The sequence below is a fragment of the Monodelphis domestica genome, chromosome 1 (genome assembly GCF_027887165.1).
Source record: "Monodelphis domestica isolate mMonDom1 chromosome 1, mMonDom1.pri, whole genome shotgun sequence".
Lineage (NCBI taxonomy): Eukaryota > Metazoa > Chordata > Mammalia > Didelphimorphia > Didelphidae > Monodelphis > Monodelphis domestica.
Window position 1 is genome coordinate 53,683,258 of NC_077227.1, and position 22,023 is coordinate 53,705,280.

Consider the following 22,023-nt stretch of genomic DNA (forward strand, 5'->3'; position numbering starts at 1 on the left):
AAGGTGGATGAACCAATGAAAGCAACCTCTATTCTGGATGTGACTCTTTTTTAGGAGTAGAATTGCCAAGAATTAAGTCAAATTCCAAAGAGATTTATTTTAACAATTTATTTATAAAATATAGAAACAGTGAAAGTAAGAAAATAAGAGAGAGGATAGGGTAAGATATCTAGTCTAAGCACTAAGTATTTTGCTCTGGCCCCTGGCTCAAGTCAGGCAGGACTAATTAACCCTTAACCTGAGGGACCTCAGTCTTGAGCCAAGGTCTTGGGGATGCAGGAAGCCTCTCTTAATAGAATAAATCCCTCCTGAGGCTAGTCTTTTCAGAAAATCCAGGAAAGGAGTCAGCCCTTTTTATTCATCCCACATAGTAGTTTTAAGGAAAGTAGCAGTCAGAGATCCTCAGTCAGAGCTCCTCCAAAGTAAAGGTGAAGATGAAAGACCCAAAAGACCTCTTCATAGGAAGTTCTTGGCATTTTTAAGGATCACTTCTTTTCATCACTTCCTGTCTCTTCCTTCCATTTTATGGGTACCAATTACAGCTATGGTTTTACTTAGGACTGCCCAGGGGGCAGTCAGTTGATTCTGATTTGTCACCCACTATTGCACACGTGGGTCGTAGATCTCCCCCATTCAAATGTAAGTGATGTGTATATGCTTCTGTTGATTAAATCTAAAAATGGTCTGGGGAGAGTTAATTTAATCTTCACACAAGATAAATACAAAAGTGTTACAAAATCCATAAGAATAGTGTCAGGAGTGCAAAAGCTCATTAGGAGAATAAAGCTAAAGACAATAAACGAGTAGTGGCATTTTTCAAAGCTGTTTTGGGAAAGAAGAAGGAAGCAAGTAAGAAATAAAAGTGCTGCTTGGTGGTGGTGGTGGTGGTGGTGAGAACAGAACTATGATTAAAATGGCAGAAAGAGGACAGAGCTGTTCAAAATTTATTTTGCTTCTGTTTTCTCTGCCAAGGAAAATGATCTTTGGATCTGAAAGGACAGAATAGATATAATAAGGGCACCCTATAGCTCTTATTATAATCTAATTTAAAAAGCATTCTTTGTTAGGTGCTAAGGTTAGGAAGACAAAAAAAAAATCAAGATAGTCTTAGTTCTCAAGGACCTCACTTGACATTGAGGAGGGATGGGAACTCTTTATAACTAGTTAATAAGTACAAAATACAGTATACAAGAAAGAAAATATGAAGTAATTCTGCTGGGAGTTTAGATGAAAGCTAAGCACCTGATAAAGATAAGAAAAGGTCAGGAAAGAAGAGAGTGCATTTGAACTAAGCTTTTGATAGATAAAGACATTCAAAAAGGTGGAAAGAGGGAGTACATTTGAGTCATGGAGAGCTGCCAGCGTCCTCTGTGGAAAGGCATAGTGGGAGATGGAATGAGGAATGGTTAATAGGACAGGTTAGTCAAAATGCAGTATGTGTGGAGAGAGTAATGTGAAATCAGTTTACAATGACAGGCTCAAGTCAGATTATAAAGGGATTTCAACAGAGAGGTTTGTATTTAACTTTTATGGGTAAAGGGAACTACTGAAATAAGTGTGTGGTTAGATTAGGAATATCAGTTTAGCAGCTTTGTGGAGCATGAATTAGAGAGAGGCATAGTCAGAGGCAAAGAGACCAATTAGGAGCTATTGTAGTAATCCAGCTAAAAGATGGAAAGAGTGAACTATATCCTTGGGTACTAAAAAAACTTGTCAATATGATCCCTGAAAAAGCACAAAGAGGGAGGTAGGTACCACAGAATAGGAAAAGGGCAAATGTCCCAATTTTGAGCAAAGATAAGAGAGTCAAAAAGGCAAAGGTCAGTTTGTTGGACCTTTCTTTCAATCCACTGAACCACCCAGCTTCCTCTGCATAATAGTTCTATCTATGATCTGAATAAAGGTAAAGATGGCATGTTTATCAAATTTGCAGTGGATGCAAAAGATGCTAGATAAAGGGTCAAGACAGGAAATCCTAAAATCAAGATTCAAAGAAAATTTGCATAGACTACAACACTGGGCTAAGTTGTCTAAGATGAAAATTAATAGGGGATAAATATAAAGTCTTCAATAAGATTTCAATAAAAATCACCTTCCCATGTATAGGATCACAGAATCACATATCTCAGAAATAGAAGGGACTTTGACATCATCTGGCCTAATCTGTATCTAACTAAGAATTTCCTCTACAACATAGCCAATACATGATAGGCAGTATTGTCCAGTGGAAAGGAATTTGGAGGCAAATGGTCTGCATTCAAATCAAGGCTCTGCTACTTAACACCTGTATGATTTTGGTCAAGTTGTTCAACCTCTCTAGGTCCTAGCTCTCCTAAGAAAGGAGGATACGATGGTTTGGAAGGTCCCTTCCATCTTGAAATCCATGATCCTACAGTCATGTAGAATTTGTTTTAAGACAAGGCAAAGAGGTGTTCAAAATTTGTGGGAGAACACGTCACTTTCTGAGGTAACTATTCTATACTAGCAACTTCTACCCACAGCTCCTAATTCTGTCCTCTAGGGCTAAATGGAACACCACCAATCCATCTTCTTATGCCATTTCTTCAAATCCTCAAAGGTAATTATCATGATCTTTTAAATACTTTTCTTCTCTAAACTCAATTCCCAATTGATCTAACTCTTGTGGATATTTTCTAGGTCAGTGATGGCGAACCTTTTAGAGGAGTAGGTGGTATGAGAAATGTCTTCAGGCAATCATGGAGAAGAGAGGAGCAGCCTAGCCCTGCCTCCTTCTGCCTTTTTAGTAACGGACGTTGGTGAATTCTGTGTTGGGGTAACAGTGCTTGTGCCTACAGAGAGGGCTCTGAGTGCCCCCTCTGGCATGCATGCCATAGGTTTGCCATCACAGATCTAAGTTTTCAATTTATTTCCTAAAATGGTAGTAGGGCACTAAAAGTGAATACAATACTCCATCTCTCCTGATCAGGGCAGAATAAGATTTGACTATCACCTCCTTAACTGTGGAAGTTATTTTTTCTTTATAGCACCCTATGATTGCATTTGTTTTTTTTTTTTTCAAAAATTTTATTATGAATTTGACAACTATTACCAAACATGAACATTTCAATAAACAAAGAAGAAAAGAAAAGGATTCATGTTAAACTATGAAATTCTGTTACATTTTTTAAAAATATATTAAATTTAGTAAGATAATAAGAAACTTCTGTTTGTCTCCCCACAAAATTTGCCTTTCTTTGCTTCTGTGTATTTTTAACTTCATGGATTCTTTTATTTTTTAACACAATCACTATATAGTGAATTTTCCCTGTAACTTACTCTCTGCCAAAGAGGAGCCCTACTTTGTAATAAATACCAAGCAAAACAAATTCACTCATTGGCCATATCTGAAAATAAATGTTTCACTCTGTGCCTTTGGTCTAACACCTCTTTGTCAAGAGGTGGAAACCAATTACATTTCGCTTTCATAGTTGTCATAGTACGCTGTTGTTTCAAATTAAAGCCCACACATCAGATTACACTGTTGTCTCAATCTAAAATCCCTACATCTTTTTCATATGAATGGCTGTCCACTTAGGCCAGTGCTGACTTTGTGAACCCAGGTATATGACTTAACATTTCATTTTACAGGATTCATTCCAATGTTAAAGCTTTTTGAACTCTTAAGATCCTAACACTGTAATTTATTATGATAACTGTCTTCTAGTTTTTATGTCACCTGTAAATTTGATAAGCATTGCTTCTGTTTCTTTATACAAGTCATGTATTAAAAAAATGCTAAGCAACTTAGTATCCTACTAAAGATCTTCCAAGATGAAATAATGAACTATTAAATAACTTACCTTTGAGTCTGGCCATTCTATCCAGGCTGAATCCACCTAATTGTTTTCTAGCCCACATTGCTTTATCTTTTTCAGAAAACAGCATAACAAATGCGGTTCAGTGCTATGTAAACAACATCCATGCCATTTTTCTAATTTACCTTCCTAAAGATCCTATTAAACAAGGAATGGGATTTGCTGGGCATGGTTTGTTCTGAATGAAGCCATGGTGGCTTTTTTAGGATCACAGACTTTTCTGGATGTTCACTAGTCATTGCTTTAACAAATATGTCCTAGAACAAAAGTGTCAAGTGCATGATCCACAGGTTGCATGTTTTCCCCAACACTCCCAAGTACAACCCAAATCAGATTAAAATGTAAATGGGAAAAATTTAACAATTAAAAATACAATAAAACAATAATAATATGTATTAAAACTAAATTATTTTGTGGCCGTCAGAGATCCTTTTGTATGGATTAGTGGTCCTTGTTTCTACTTGAGTTTGAAATCATCGTTCTAGAATTTTAATGAAATTCTGCTACATAGTTTATTTTGCTCTTATGTTAGAATTTCCTTGTTAAATTGTTCTCAGTTTAGTAATTTCTTTTTCCTCTGCTAACTTCAAACCTATTCCAAAACCCTTGTTTCCTAAAGATATAATTCTTCTAGATAAAATAAAAGTTTCTTGATCTTGTAGTATAATGGAGATATTTAATAACTAAACATTAAAATGACTCTTAGCTTCCTCGAAATCATGCAAAGACTTAAATTCTTTAAAACAGAGAGCAACTGGACCATCTAAAAGGATATGGTGTTCTCTAAGTCATTTGGCTGAAACTGTACTTGATACTGTGAATTCTTGATATACTTAAAAACATTACTTAATTAACTCTATTCAGACTATATTTTTTCACAATAACATTGCATTAACTACAGCAAGAGATTGTGCCAGAGTAGGAAGTTATTGGTAAATAAACCCAATGACACTTAATTTTCTTTCGGCAAGCAGCACTATACCTTACTTATAATAAGCAATACAGTGTTTGTAATTCCAAATAAATAGCTCACACACGGCAACAATATATAAAAAACTTTTCATTAGTTTTCTTTGTCTTTCTCTTATAATTCCAGTTTAGTACTTGTGGGTAATTCCCCCACAGGAAGGATATTATATAGTCAGTATCTAAATAAGATATAGCAAAGTTTTCTTTGCTTGTTATTTAATCCTGAACCCCTTATAGGAAAAAGTGATAGAGCTTTTTATAATAATTTTCATAATTATTAGAGCTATCCAAAGTGGAATGGGTTGCTTTGGAAGAAATGCAGGTTCCCTCTTGCAAGCAGTCTCATGTGAAGGTTAGATGACCACTTTGGAGGTCTTGTGCACAATGGCTTCTTCCTCTCTCATGGGTTTCCAAGATGGCCTTTGAGGTTCCTCCCACCTTTGATTCTGTGATCTTTAAAGGCTTCAGATAAACTGTTAGAAGGTTTATACTGACAACCTTGTAAATGTTTTATAAAAAAATTCATTATCCCTGAATAATATTTGCATCATCCTAAACGTACTTAATAATGGAAGCCAAAAATACTTTGATTTCAACTAAGTACTATAAAATCTCTTGATAATAACTTTATTATGAGGAAACCAGGATAAATCCTACCTTCTAGCACTGATTTATTAGTAAGAGAGATGCAGGAAGTATTACTATATATTTTTGAAAAAATATTTGATCATTATACAATGAATACAATGGAAGGACACAAGGCTCATAATCAGAAGACATGAGTTTGGATATTGGCTCTGACATTTATTGACTATAAAACCAAAAGCAATAACAACTGTTTATGTAGTGCTTTAAGGTTTTGAAAATGCTTCACATATACTGTACCATTTGATCCTTACAACAGCTTTATGAATTATGTTAGTCAGTCATCATTGTTGGATGAGGAAACTGAGTCTGAAATGATTCAGAATCTCATTCAGGGTCACAGAGCTAGTGAGTGCCTGAGGTAGGATTTGAATTGAAGTTTTCTTGTCTGTCTCCCAATTCAATGTTTTTTCTACTGCACCACCCAACTGCTCTGTCATTTTAACTGTTAGTGTCCTCATCTGTAAAATGAGGATAATGATCTGCATACTATCTACCATAAGGGACTCTTTTGAGGAAATTGCTTTAGAAAGTGTAAAGAGCTCTAGGTTTGTGAAACCATTGCCTATGGGATAACCAACCAAATTCATAAGATGATGCTGAAATATATAGTGGACCATTACCATATCTACATATAAAGAAGAGTCTCTAATTTTTCTATAGATTCTAAAGAAAACCCAAGAAGGAATAAAAATGAGGGATAGAATATGCTGAATTTTGTCTGATTATCATTAGTCCTATGATGATAACTTTAAAGCCCAGGGAAAATAAGTAAACAAAGTAGTAGTGTTCTGGTCTCAATGTATGTAGTTACTCTACTAAGAATACTAATAAATTGTAAGGAAAAGGTTTAGTATAATATGGATTAGACATTTATTGTACCTGTCAGTCTAAATGACGAAGGTTCAACCCAAGAGACAAATGAGAGACAAGAGTAGGGAAGTATAGCAAAGTTTATTTGGAGCAGCAAGAGGACCCAAAGCCAAGATTAGCAAAAATGTCCCCGGGGGAGGAGGGAGGAGTGCAGCAAACAGAATCCCAGTGCTAAGAGAGTTGACAAGGCAGTCCCCCCTGGGGTAGAATGGAGGAAAGGAGTAGCAAGGGGGGGGGCAGCAAATGCCAGTATATGGCTACAGAATCCTGTCTGAGAGGGGAAGAGACAATGGGTCTTATAGGTTTGGGGAAGGAGGGAGTGTAGGGAACAAGGCAACTTGGATTGTCTTTATTGGTTGTCTCTGGGGAAGGTGAGCTACTTGGATTAACTTCACTGGATGTCCCTGAGGCAGGTGGGGAGTCCTGGTCTCTAGGAGAGGCTGAGGAACAAAGTCCTGGTGTTCTGCCAGGTGTTTCTGGGGCAGGTGTTGGGGGTGGAGCTAATTTATGTTCCCACAGTCTGTTAGTACCTTTTGCTCTTCATTAAGGATTAGTTTAATATTATTGGTTTGTAAGCTTATAAATTTAGTTGGTTTACATATGAATAAAATAATAAATAATGACAAATTTTACAAACTGTTGGACTAAAGTCCAAACTTTATTATTATGAAATATTATGAAATGAACAAATTTCATCTATCCTAAGACTCTGTGGTTGATAGCACTTTATATATATGGATAACATTTACTTCATCTAGTTAACAAACAAACCTCATTAATAAATATCCTTTACAAGGCTTACATTAACAAGAGTATTTGGCTTTGCTTGACATTAGTTGCTGTTGAGATTTTTCAAAGTTTGAACTTAAACTAATGATATTTCCTCCCACTTACTTCCTTCTCATTCATTCATATTCATTCATATGTTAATGTAATTTAATTTATTATTTTTGTTCAGACCTATGATTTCACCGGTGGAAGGAATTTCTGATGTAGCAATTCCTTTCATTGTATAGATCTATGACTTCTCTATAATTGGTCTTAGAAGTGCCTCAGATGACTATCAGCTCCTTCCATCCCTACTCACATGATGCTAAATAGTGTTAGAAAAAGTCATGCCATTATGCTAAGTGAGTCCAATATAAATTTATGTTAATCTAAGCTCAACTTAGATGAGTCTTCATTGCAGTAAGGTAATTCTTTTATTTCCTTCTAATTTATTCTCTATCACATTTCCCATACCAATCTCTTCTCAAATCTCTATATCTTCCCTTGCCCAACCTCTCAGACAAGGACCTCACCTTATTAATGGAAAAGCAAAATCTATTTTTCTTGAACTCCCTCTTCTCTCGTACTTTTTAATCTCAAAACTGCTTACTTAGTACTACCCTATTTCTTCTTTAATTCAGACTTGAATGAAGGTGTGATCCTTCCCACCAAAGACAACCCTTCTACAGGTACCCTTGATCCAATCTCCAGCATATCAACCCTATGATCATTCCTCTATTTCCCTAATCTTCACTCTCTCCTTATTTACTAGTTCCTTCCATGCTGCCTTTAAAAATGGCTAGATCTTATCCATACTTAAAAAATCCTCACTAGACAAGAGAAAGCTGGCTACATTTGTTGCCTCTATTTTTCTTTCATGTCACTCCTCACTTTAAAACCTAGCATCTAACATTATCACCCAACTGAAATGGTTCTCTCTACCCAAAGATGTAATTATTATCTTTATGCTGATCACTCAGTGGGAAGGATATTATATTATGGAGTCACAGGATGTGAATTCAAATCCCAACTCTACCATAGCTTATCTATGTGAACTTATGTAACGCAATCTCTCTGAATCTCAATCCTTCCTCAATAAAATAACAGGAGTTAGCCTGGATTGCTTTGAGGTCCCCATCAGCTTTAAATCTATGATCTTATGTATTATCTTGTTGTCTTTTCCTGAACACCAGTCCCATGTCACCAACTGCCTATCTGACATTTGGAAGTGGATATCTTGGAACCACCTCTAACTCAACATGTCTAGAAACAGAACTCATTATTTTTTCCTCTAAACCCATGTGGAAATATTTTGTTTCTGAAAAGGACCCCAATATACTCTTAGTCCCTTAGATACAAAAAAGCTTTATATCATCCTCAGCTCCTCATTTTCTGTCATTCCATATATCCAATGAGCTGCCAAGTATTATTAATTCTACTTCCATAAAATCTCTCACAAGCATATCCTCTTCTACACACACAGTTCAGACTTTTATTACCTCTTAGCTGAACTACAGCAATATTCTACTAATTGGTCTCTCTCTTCTCTTCCAAAAAATTCTATACAGTTCAGTTCATGAAAGCCTGAGTTCACCAGATTCACCAATACAGAAACACAGAATTCTGAGGTTGGAATCTAAACTACAATGAGTTGAGTAATGAGTGAGAGAGAAATTGGAGGCAACAAGTGGAGACTATAATTTCTTCATGTTAAGGGTCCTTAGAAAAACTATTAATATTTAGTGAGCCCTTCATTTTCCCTCCAATGAGCTGGGACCCAGTTGTTCTCTTGGGTGGTTTTCTGATTTAACATCTGACAGTGTTCAGATTCCCAACTGCTGAAGGAAAAATATACTTGGATTGGACTGAAAATTCTAGTTGTTAAAGCTTTCTTTAACTCATGCTATAAAAATCTACATGTCAGTCTGCTAGAAACTTATTTGAATAACAGAGTCAGGATACAAACTAATAGGATTTATGTAGAAGGAAGAAAAAAGAATATAACAAAGCATATCCCTGAGTTATCATCACAAATCATGCTTCGATGGAAATGGTTCCATTAGAAAGGACAAATTCTCCAACTTTTACTGGCACCATCTGTGGACTAAAAGCATCAACAGCTGCAGGGACTATTCATAATATAAAACATAAACAGCTGAGAATTTAGGTTGGCTTAACTTGTCTTGGAGTAGATGTATGTTATAGTCTGCATGGAACCGTGCTCAGTAGTTAGCAGAAATTGTATAAATGTTGAATGAATGATGTAGCAAGTCTTCTCACTGTTAGTTTATTCTTACGTTTTAAAGTATATATATTTGAACCTGCTAAGCTAATGGTTTTAAATAGTCAGAAATGTGAAGACAGCATGGGTTGGTTGGATATGGAGAAGCCTGGGGCACTGATGGAAAAAGAATGAGAAACTGTAAGTCTTTTTAGACTCTTTCATTCATAAAGGAAGTGGAATACAAAGGAGTGAAGTGATTTACCTACTAGCTAGTTAGTGGAAAGTCTGATTTAAAAGCCAGGTCTCCTGATTTCTAGTGCTACGTTGCCTCCCTATTGGGAGATTTTATTATCAATAAGGAATGCACATGGAAATTATATATACAAAATATAAATACCACTATTCTGGCACTGTTAGAACAGGATTATGAATCTCTTTAAATGTGATGTGAAATACTCGATTCACATGGCATGTAACACATTTTAGGATCTCAAGTACACTTGTCTTTTTTAATTGCCTTGTTTGTGAGCTTCACTCTAGTCCAAAGCAAAATTTCTACTATTGTTAGAGCAATTTCCAGTGAGTTCATTCAGGCAATGGGCATATGAATATAAATGCAGGTCCATGAGCTCCTTAAAGATGGGAACTATGACCTAACTTTTTGTACTGTCTGTAACAATTATCGTAATATCCTAAATGTAATAGGTATTAAAAAAATTGTTGATAGTAAGCATAGCTGAAGATAAGGGTGTGTGGGTAGAAGGGTGGCTGGATAGAGGAAGTAACAGAGGTTTGTCATGGACCATTAAGAATATGGAAGGGGGCAGCTGGGTAGCTCAGTGGATTGAGAGCCAGGTCTAGAGATGGAAGGCCCTAGGTTCAAATCTTGCCTTAGACATTTCCTAATTGTGAGACCCTGGACAAGTCACTTAACCCTCATTGTCCAGCCCTTACCACTCTTTTGCCTTGGAACCAATACACAGTATTGATTCCAAGATGGAAGGTAAGGGTTTTAAAAAAAAGAATATGGGAAACATTACTTTTTAAAGTTTAGGGTTGAATTTTAAATTAACTTTTTGCTTATGTTTAGAGAAATTATAATATATTAAAGAAATAATATAGAACTAATAATATTCACATAGTTTCTCTATTCCTTAAAATTTTTCATTTTATGGGATGGAACTTCTGTATGTAGGAAAGCATTCAGTAATATACAAATAAGTTAAAAAAAACAAAGCAATATTTTCCTTGGACGGAATTTGGAGTTAAAAGTATGCCTTTAAGATTCAGTGGGACATATAACCATGTTAAACCACTGAGTCACTTTTCTACTTTTAGAAAGAGGAATTGAGATTTTACTGTTAAAAGACCATGATGAGAAAGGAGACTACAGCCAGAAATACAACACTTATGCAGCATAATCTTTTTTTTAAACCCTTACTTTCTATCCTAGTTAAAACTAAAGGTTAGGAGGGCAAGAGTTAAGCAAACAGTTTAAATGACTTGCCCAGGGACAAAAAACCAGGAAGTGTCTGAGGCCAGATTTTGAACCCAGGATCTCCTGCCTCAAGGCCCGGTGTACTATTCATTCACTAAGCCATCTATCTACTCCTAGATTAATTTTTTAGAGCCAACTAGTGGCACAGTAGAGCCCTAGACCTGGAATCGGGAAGACCTGAGTTTAAATTTGGCTTTAGACAGTTATTAGCTGTGTGTGGTCTTGGGTAAATGTCCCTTAACCTGTGTCTGCCTCAGTTTCCTGAACTATAAAATGGGGAGAATATTAGCACCTACCTTGCAGGGTTTCTGTGAGGATCAAGTGACATAATGCATGAAAATCAAAAGTGTTTAGCACCATAGCAGTATCTGACACATAGCAGGAGCCATATGTTCATTCCTTTCCCTTCTTTTATTCTATTAATACACCCTACTCCTACTCTTCCTCCCTTTCCTTCTACCTATACCCCAAAAGATATATTATTTTTATTAAGAAAAGCTTATACTTACTGGAAAGGACAGTTGTGAGGAAGATGTAGTCAGAAAAGGAGATGAGTCCACACTCTCCAAGTGAGAAAAATATGCTGTCTTCATCAGCAAATCTCTCTCGTTCCTGAGATATTTTCTATTAAGCGTTCCGGCCCCCCAAATAAAGAAGATAACAAGTTAGTCAAAAAACAATAAAAGAAAGAACCATTATTTACACACAGTGGCATCAAACTATTCCTCAGAAGCACATTCTTGAAGGCCATTCTAAATCAATGGATCCTTTACAGCCTTCAAGAATACAGAAATTACAAGGAAACATTTTTTAAATTATTAAATCAGACAATGTAGAATTGGCAAATAGCAGTGTGTCCCATAGTAGGTAAAAAAACCTTCTGACCACATATTGGTTCAAGCAAGGATCTATTGTGTTCTGTTTCTAAACTCGATCTGCCCTCTTCCATAAGACCAAAATGAAAAGACATTAAGAATATCTCTTTGAACCTCCCACTTCACTGCTCTGTTATACACAGAAGCCCAGAAAATTAATTCCTGATACTCTTAATTATAAAAATTTTTTCCAATGTAAGTTAATTTTGGTAACATAGCAAAATAAATTCTCCAAAGAAGAATTTGAACTAAAGTGTGTTTGCTAAGTTTGGATTTTCATTTTTAGTAGTATTTAGTTTAGCTTATTTATTAATATTTGGTTTACCATGGTTAGTACTTTTGGTTGATGTCATCCTATGAGGGACTCTTTAGAAATTTAGCTTTTATCCAAGACAGACATACCTTTTTCCTGTGAAAAGGGTTAAGACTGTATGTCAGTACTGACCCTTTGGGCTTTCCTGATGACTACACTGTTCTGGATCATTGAACTATTCTGTGTATCTACTTTGTATTCTCACTTCTGAGCTAAGTCAAAAGCCACCTGATGACTTTATAGCTCTACATCTTTAAATACTGAAAAGGATCCATCAGGGTTAGACTGGGTACTGAATATCATCTGTGCTAGAAAAAAAAACATAGCTATTCAAGAACTTATCATACATGGGGATATCAAAATAACAGAACATTAAAGAAACTAAGTGCAATTAAAGTCACATTAAGTCATGCAAGCACGTATAAGCAATGCAAAATATAAGCATAACTTGGGAAGAGTATCAGAAAACCAAACCAACAAACATCATCAGGCCAACAGCCAGCTATATAATTGACCCATGGGTTACCTCAGTCTAGTGGGGATTCCATCATATATGAGATAAAGGAAAGGAAACTGGTTAACCAATCAAATGAAAGTACTACAAGAAGCATCAGTGTGTCAATGTGAATGATAATCCTTACAGAAGAGAAGGATGATGTGGGGGCAATCTCAAAAGGGCAGATACACAAGTTCAATGACAGCAAAGAAGCACTTTGGTTTTAGCAGGGATATCCACTGGGGATAGGTTCTCATTTTATTTGTATCTATACCTAAAGATTAGTTCTTTTAAACAGAATGAATGATGAAAAACAGAGTCCAACAAAACCCACTTTAAGCAAGCTTTGAGTCCATTCCATATTTGCTTCTCTACCAAGATACTGAATAAAAGTTTGGTGGAAATAGGAAAATTAAAAGAAGTCCATAGTGAAAAAGTGTTCTCTAGTGAGAGATTTAGGCTTAAATCTCTCAAAATATGAAACAATAAAACTCCTAAATTAGTCAGTATGCTGCAAGAGCATGTTCATTTGGGGATAGACAAATGAGAACGAGGGAAACAACACAGATTGATGTTATATCTGGGTGCCCTGAAGAAACTGTGCACACTGCTAAATGATGTTCAAGAATTATACAGTTTATGCAATTATACATATGCCCACATAAAATACACAAGATTTGAATTTTCCACAAAGACTACAACTTCTAAAAGAATGCTACTAGTTCCATTCTCTTCTCCACATAAAGACAAAACAAAACAAAACATTAAGAGACACAGAAATAGAGGGATCTACCTGAGGTCAAAATGAGAAGGAAAATAGGATAGAATTATGGTAGATGGACCACAACTTTTGCTTCTTAATCTAATAATCAAATGAATCACACCATGCCTCTTGGAAAATAATGTATAAACTATTTTGATAAATACCATGACAGTAAAAATCTTTGTATAGCAAAGTGGTATCTAAGTCTCTCTTCTTTTGAACAATTTTAACAATAGAATTTAGCCTCTCTTTCCTAACAGAATTTGACTTGACATAATGAAAAAAATTAATAACTGGAAGGAAAGTATTAGACAATGGTAGCACATTGATTTCCATCATATGTCAGAGCTATAGAGTACTAGGTTCTTGATTTGTGCTCCCATTTTTCTATTGTCAATTATTTTCAAAGTAAAGAAAGACAACATACTTTGAATGGTTTACATCAGTCACCTTTATCTTTTCAAATAAATTTAGCAGAAAAGGAGTGGGGAAGCTAGGTGGCACAGGGGATAGCGGTCCAGGCCTGTAGTTGAGAGATCAAGGGTTCAAATATGGTCTCACACACTTCCTAACTGTGTGATTCTGGGCAAGTCCTTTCACCCTGTTTGCCAAGCCTTTGCTTTTCTGTCTTTGAGAGTTGTTACTAACACATAAATAGTTAAAAAAAAATTTAATTCAATCTGAAAATAATTTAATGGTTTAACTTTTGGATAATTCATGATAATAGAAGCATATCCAGTTTTTTTTTTCTGATGGTTAAATTCCCACTAGTGAAAATCAAGCATTTCATTTTTATTTATAATTGCTAACTATTGTTGACAACAGTTTTAAGCCCTGTTTATGAGAGGCAATATAAGATGAAAAGTTGTGGGCATACTATTTACATCCTGTCTTACAATTTCTCTATTCCATTATGTGTAATTTTACTAACATATAAAGCTATATAATCTTTCTTGCATAAGTTGTTAAAACTACTTCTTTTTGGGGTAGGAAGAATTTTATGGGAGTGCTATACGTTTTAGTTTTTAAATTAATTTTAATATCAATTAAATTGTACTTATTTTTGTAGCACTAATAGTAAACAAAATACATTTGCTGACTAAATATAAAGCATTTTATATGCACCTATCATTCCCAAGAGTTTGTAAATATCCTTGTTAACTGCCTGAAGGGCCAAAAAAATTCTTTGAATTTATCATAGGCATTAACGGCACAGACAGAAAATCGGCTGTAGAAAAACAGTTTCTTAGGCTAAAATATACATTTCTAGTCTAAAAGACCAACTAGAGTGGGAAAGAGAAGAAAGAAAAAAAAGAGGAAAAATCCTATCCTTACTGGAAAAATATTTTTTGGATTATTTTATGCCACATGGGTGCTTCTGGAAAAGACAAAAATCAATAAGATAAATCCATCAGAGATTACTTCCTCAAATCAACACAGAACAATCATAACTTCTGAGCATGGATAAAATGAACTTTAAGAAACTAAGAATGATGCACCTGGGCAATTGATAAAGGTCTATTTGGAGAGTTTTCTCAACTTCAAAGTATTAGCTTGTTAGTGGTTAAAAGCAAAAAGAACTTTTTGTGCATGTGAAATGGATCCAAAATAACACATACTAACTACCTCATAAAAGCAAGAGCCACTTCTTTATAATCTATTTCTCTTTACCTAGAAAGCTTTCTTGGCTTCTAAGCAAGGTGTCACTAACATTTAATCCACCCTATATCTTCTAGTAGTTTTGTCATATACTTCTTTAGTTTTCAAGGTAAGGGAAGTACAGACTAAGAATGACCAGAAAACAAGTTACAGAAAGAGTAGTAAACTAAATGTATAAGAAAATGTTCCTTCCTGGGGTGGGAATAGCTAAATAGTAGACATTGTCCCTTTTTCTGTGCTATGAGAGGTCCTGTTTGACATATACCTCTGGAGAGTTCCATGCAGGTTTCAACAAAAGCTTCAAAACTCCAGTGAACTAAAAATGATGAACATTTTTCCTTATTGTTCAGAAGTGGCCATTTTTATGACAGATTATTTATATTCTCAGCTGATTTATGAGAGAATCTATAAACCAATTCTAAGAAATTGGTTTTTAGTTGAGTTTGTTTGGCTCATTAGATGGAGCATTGGGCCCAGAGTCAGGAAGACCTGAATGTAAATGTGACCCCAGATACTTAGTAGCTGTGTATCACTCAGCAAGTCATCCAACTTTTGTTTGTCTTAATCCGCTGGAAAAGGAAATGGCAAACCATTCCAGTGTCTTTACCAAGAAACTCCTCTATGGGGTCAGGAAGAGTCAGTCAGGAAGAATAGGACATAACTAAACAATTAAACAATGACAACCTAACAAAAGAAGCAAGAAAGGAATCTGAATATACAAGATACAAATCATGTATACTTAAAGCTTTAGTAAGAAAAAATTGACCTAGGCATTCTAAAAAGACATAGGGCCATCTTCTAAATAAAAGAAGCTCTTGATATTATCATGATATTCAGTACATATTTTTGAGATTGATTCAACCAAGACTACATATACGTAACTAAAGGTTCTAACCAACTCTTAAAAGGGAACATGCAAATTAAGAAAGTGTTAGGTTATATCATTCAAATACAAAGTCTTATTTTATCAAGATCCCATTCTACTTAGTTGAATTTCTTAATTTAGGCTTTTTTTGCATAGTACATTCAGAACAAGTTATATCAATGACACTTGTGTTGAGTTTATTGAAAAAAGAATTTTCTTTAAAAATGCAAGGCATTGTGCAACTTAGGACAATTAAAAAAATGAAACCTGTTCAATGGCCTAAAAGATGCAAAAACACAAGTTCACAAAAACAAGGATTAAAGAGTATGCTTATAATTGTTTATTAACTTTTTAATGCATAATCCAAATTGCTTTCCAGAATGGTTAGACCTGAAACCAGGTCTAATCAATGAATCAATGTGCCTGTTTCCCTTTATCTCTTTAATTTATTATTTTCACTAATATGAAGAGTGTGAAATGAAACTTCAGAATTGTTTTAATTTGTATTTCTCTAATTATTAGTGATTTGGAGCATTTTTCTATATGACTATAGATAACCTTGGATTCTTCCCTTGAGAAGTACTTGTTCATATCCTTAAATCATGTTCAGCTGGGAGAATGGTTCTTATGCTTATAAATTTGAATCAGTGCCTCATAACATCTTGGAAATGAGACTTTTATCAGAGAAATTTTGCTAGTTGTTTCCTTCCTAATTTTAGCTGTATTGGATTTACTTGTGAAAACACTTTTTAATTTTATGTAATCAAAACTATCCATTTTATGTTCTGTGATTCAATCCCTTGTTTAGTCAAGAACTCTCCCCTTTTCTATAGATGTCATAGTTATTTTCTTCTTTGTTTCTTAATTTGTTTATAAGGTGATCTTTTATATCTAGGTCACATATACATTTGGAACTTATCTTGGAGTAAAGTATGAGGTAATAGTCTAAACAGAATTTTTTCCATATTGTATCCAGATTTCCTAGAAATTTAATTTTAATAATAAGTCCTGACCCTAATAGCTGTGGTTTTTGTTTACTGAATTCTAGGCTACTAGGTTTGTTTGCTTCTATGTGTTGTACTCCTCAGTTGTTCCACTGATCTCTCTCTGTCTCTGTCTGTCTGTCTGAACCAATCACCAACTGTTTTGAAAACTACTATATATTTGTAGTATATTATCGCATTAGTATAATTCAACGTTTGGTGCTGCTAAGCCCTCTCTATTAATAATTTCTTTCATTTTCCACTGAGATTCTTGATTTAAAAAAATTTTTTTAGACAATGGGGGTTAAGTGACTTGCCTAGGGTCACACAGCTAGGAAGTGTCTGAGGCTTGATATGAACCCAGGACCTCCCATCTCTGGGTCTGACTCTCAATTCACTGAGTCACCCAGCTGCCCCCTGATTCTTGATCTTTTATGCCTTTAGATACATTTTATTATTTTTTCTACATCTACAAAGTAATCCACTGGTAGTCTGATTTGGCATGGCACCAAATATGTAACTGAACTATAGGAAATAGTAATTATTATATTAATTTGTCTTAACTGAAATGAATATCTCCAAGTTGTTGGGTCAATCTATGTTTGTAGTTGTTTTTTTTTTTAACAAAACACAACTAATATTTCATAGTTGTATTTATATAGTTCTTGGTTGTATATTGGTAGGTAAGCTGCCAGAGATCACAGAAGGAAGATACATACCAAAATATTTATATTAGCTCTTTTTGTGATGGTAAATAACTAGATACTAAGAGGATGTCCATCAATTGGCAAATGGCCAAACAAAATGTGAAACATGAATGTAATGGAATACTATTGTACTCTAAGAAATAAGCAGTGTCAAAGAGAAATGGAAAGACTTGTATGAACTAATGCAAAGTTCAATATTATAAAAATAAAAAACAGTTTTTGAAAAGTTAAGAAATTTAGTCAACTAAATGTTCAAATGATTCCAGAGGCCTGATAACAAAGGATGTTGTCTATCTTAGACAAAGGGATAAAAGACTAATACACTGAATAAGAAAAGCATTTTTAGAAATGGCCAATGTGAAAATTTGTTTTGCTTGACTATGCTTAATAATTTAAATAATAAAATAAAAACATTAACAAGAAAACAAATGCTACTCTTACTTTGCTAACTGCAGACATGAACTAGGCATGGATTTAAATTGTTTAAAAAAATTTTTTTTAAATGGCCGTAGAATTTCACTATATGATATACAAAATTCTGGCTTCAATTGAAAGCAAACACCAAATATATTTTCCACAAAGGATCTAGCTATTGATCTGAAATGCTCTATACAATACAGTATCAGTTTCTCTTAAGGTAAGTGTAAAATAACTTTCTCTACAAATGCATCCCCATGTCTTTGATGGGCCTGGCTTTCAATCCACTGAACCACCTTGCTGCTCCCCAGACCTCTTTCTGTATTGTATCATGCTCTGTTTCTGCTGTTTCATTAAGTAAACTGAAAAAAGGATATATGTTAAGAACTTAATTTAGGCTATCTTTTTTTGTAGATTCACACTGGGAAAATCTCCACACTGACACTTGTTCCTCATGACTTAAAATGCATTTTAGTCTGTCTAAATCCCTCAAGAGCTAGTGAGTTTGTACTACAAAAACAAACAAAAATCTAATGAACAGTATTCATGTTCCCCTTAAAGAAAGAAATTGATGTTATTTCAAGTTGACAATATTTCCATCTGAAGGGAAGGAAAACACATTCATTAAATTTATCCTTATAATTTATGCTTATATCTCAGTAGACATGTGGAATACAAACATATGTTAAAGATTCAAAAAGTTACCAAACCTAAGCGATTAATAGTTTCCAACCTAACACAAAATGCTGCAGAGTAAGAGAAGAAAGAAGAAATGTTATATATCAGGCAATATGTGTCAGGCTGTGTTAAATACTTTACTAATATTATCTCATTTGATCCTCACAACCCTATGACATAGGTACTGTTATTATCTCCATTTTACAGATGAGAAAACTGAGGCAGACAAATTAAGTGACTTGCCCATGGTCACAAGGTGAGATCAGATTTGACTCTAGGTCATCCAGACTCCAGGTCCAGTGCTCTATCTACTTCATCAACTAGTTGCCTCCAACAATAAAATGGACTAGCAATTTTTTAAAAAGTACTCTTTATAGAAAATGGAACAAGGTTATTTTAGAGGTAAAGTCAGGGGGAAAAAGTTTAATTGTGGTATATTCCTAATTAATGAAGTTTTGAGATTTCTCATTTACCTCACATCTTTCTCAATTCTCAATTTGGATAGAATGGAAAATGTTATGTAACAAACGGTGGTAGGGTAATAATATTCACCATCCTATAAACTTCATCCTGAGCAAAAGCAATTTTCTTTCTAGTTCTAACCAACCACTTCTGGCTTTGCAGAGTACTCAAAACAGGATGAAATATTTCTTTTTCCACTGATAAATGACTACACATTGAAAGACAATGTTTAACTAGAGGCAGTAGCTTTGACAGTAAGAGAAACATACATACAAATACCTTTACTGATAATAACACTGATCACCAGAGAGAACACTTTGGTTTATGATTACGATCTATTTCTACCTCATAATAGCTTTGTGAGCTATTATCAGATCCATAAGAATAAATCCCATTATTATTTTCTACAATGCTTTCCTTATAAACTTTCTTAAATATGGTTTGGGGCGACAAACATATATATATGATATATAAAATACCCATATGCCCATCTAATGTTCAAAGTGAAATCTGTCCATTTTGTTTGTTATGTTTCATTTCTCAAGTCCTAGCCAATCAGATGTTGAACATGCTTTGATAGAATAACATGGCTTCAACTCATGTGAGTTGTAGCATCTCCATATAATCCTCTCGCAAGAAGGATCAACCTTAAGTATTCAGTTTTGAAAAACAATTCATTGTAATAAGTTTTTCTCTTCCCACTTAAGAGAAATAGAATTCCAAAAACAGTTTAAAATCTTTGTTTAAATTTCTGTTTAATTCACAGTCAAGGACATTCATCACTTCTGGAATTCTTCTTCCTTAGATGGAGAATTTAATCATTTATAAAAACATCATTATTTTTGTTTCTGTACTTATAAGACTATTAAGTCTTTATATCTCTTTAAATGTATCTCACACTCACATGAATATATAATCCTAAATGTAACTTGAAATCTTTGTAATAGGTTGGATTGAATCTTCTTCAAGCAAAAGACTGGTCCAATGTGAAATGTTTGCTAACTATTTCTCCAGTAGGCCTCCTTCCCCTAATAGTCCCTGTGCCCCCACAGTTTTCCCCTCCAGCTGCATCAAGCAAATTTCCCTTGTGGTTGAAGAACAAGATTTGAGCCAATGATGTGGTTCCATATAACTCTTAATGGATCCCAGTGTATAATGCTGTCTAAGCATTTTTGATATAGGCATCTCTTACAGAATAGGCTTATAAATGCTTTTTGGCAGTCAGCATAGGCCCCCAGAAGTATGTCAATGGGTAATCTGCAATGGATGCAGTTTTTTTTTTTTAATTAATTGAGTCTGGAACCAAAAACAACATCAAACTCGAAAGAAATATGAATCAGCAAGAACTGTTCACTAAGTCTCTGGAACAAACACCCACAAGTCTGTCTGACAGCTCGCCTCTAACACATTAGGCATTTACAAAACTGACACGGCGAAGAAGTGACACCATTAGAATACAGTGAGCCATTCATGTGAAAGGAGCATGGGGTCTGGGGCCAGGATATCTGGATCTGAGTGCGGGCTTTGTTCTCCCCATCTATGTGACTTCAAAGAAGTCTCTTCATCTCATTGGGCCTCAGTTATCCCTTGTGTCAAATGATGAAGAAGAACAAGATAGTCTTGTCTTCAAGATCTGCTTCTCCCTCTACCTTCAATGAACTGGGTGCTGGTTTAATGCTGCTTTCACAAAGTTTGATTTGGATGAACAAAAAAAAAAACTCACCTACTTGTTTTTTTCTGAGAATTCTTTTTCATGTCATACTGAATTATAAACCTACATTTGTGATGAAAAGACTAAACATGCAAAGATTAGCATTAAAATGCATGGTCATGTTTAGGGTATAAATCAACACCAACAAAAGCAAATGAGCTCAGTTAAGCCCACAGCTAGAAGCAATAAAACATAAGATAATCCTGTTGCCTACTGGTTAATATTTGGAAAAAACAGGAATTTTAAACTTCCTTTTTGGAGCACCTTATAGTTAAGCTGCTTGTGGAATTTAAAGAATCAAATGAAAGGGGCTAAAGCCATGAATGTTAGTAATGGTGGTACCCAGAGACAGGAAACACATTTATGGGCATTCCTCCCAGCAACACAGTAAATATCCATCACCATTTGTAACAAGCTGCATCTAAAATGCAAGATCAGCATTCTATACCACAAATAGAAATGAAAACTCCCCCAAAATCCTCTACTTTCCACAGGCAGTAGGGATTGGGCATGCAAAGAAGGAGCCCCTGAAATAAAAGCAAGCAAGGAAAGCCTGAACTGGGGCCAGTCTAGAAAATAACTGCTCCATATAAGGACCTGTGGAAGTCCAAAAGATGCAGGTGTGTTGCCAAGATTTATACTTGTTGAAGGCAACACAAGAAAACTCTTCCCCCACTTCCTTTGGCAAAGAAAAATCTTTTTAAAACAAATTTTCATTTCAAGAATCTAAGCAATCCACAAGAGATCCTTGAGAATGCAGTAATACTTAGTCTGGAACCTTTAATCAATAAGGATATGAATTTTAAGAAGAAGAAAGTTTGGGCACATGCCCTAATTGATTATAACAGAAATCAAAACAAACTAGTAGTTATCTCTGGTTAAAGTTGACTCTCTTATTCCTATTGTTTAAAATTTAAATAAAAAAAAAGTTTTCATGCTATCTAGAACTGTTGGTTCAAGAAGTAGCCTTTTTCTGGTTAAAAGAACCAGGTGCATATTTGGGCCCCTGTCAGTTTCTGGGTTTTAATAAAGTAAACCTAATAAAGGATATAGCTTCACAAATTAATTTAGGCTATCTTTTTTTTTTTGTAGAGTCCAAACTAGAGGAAAATTTCAGTACTGCTATTTCAAGTTACTTGTATGCACTCTAAATTCTAAGTCCCATGAGTGCAATTTAAGTTTGAGTTTGTATTTCAAAGAAGACCAATAAAAGGCATTTAGTGTTCTTCTGGAAGAAAGAAATTTTGACAGCACTTCAAAGTGACAGACTTTTCACCTAAA

At 34.7% G+C, this 22,023-nt stretch overlaps 1 protein-coding gene across 8 annotated transcripts in view; it reads right to left on the reverse strand.

The window, feature by feature from the left end:
• MICU1 (mitochondrial calcium uptake 1) overlaps positions 1–22,023 on the reverse strand; it is a 238,341-nt gene that overhangs the window by 118,976 nt on the left and 97,342 nt on the right. For all 8 annotated transcript variants that reach the window (XM_007478360.3, XM_007478357.3, XM_056799458.1 and 5 more), the window contains one exon: positions 11,323–11,437. In XM_007478360.3, coding sequence (XP_007478422.2) covers positions 11,323–11,437 — 115 coding nt within the window. The remainder of the gene's footprint in view (positions 1–11,322; positions 11,438–22,023) is intronic.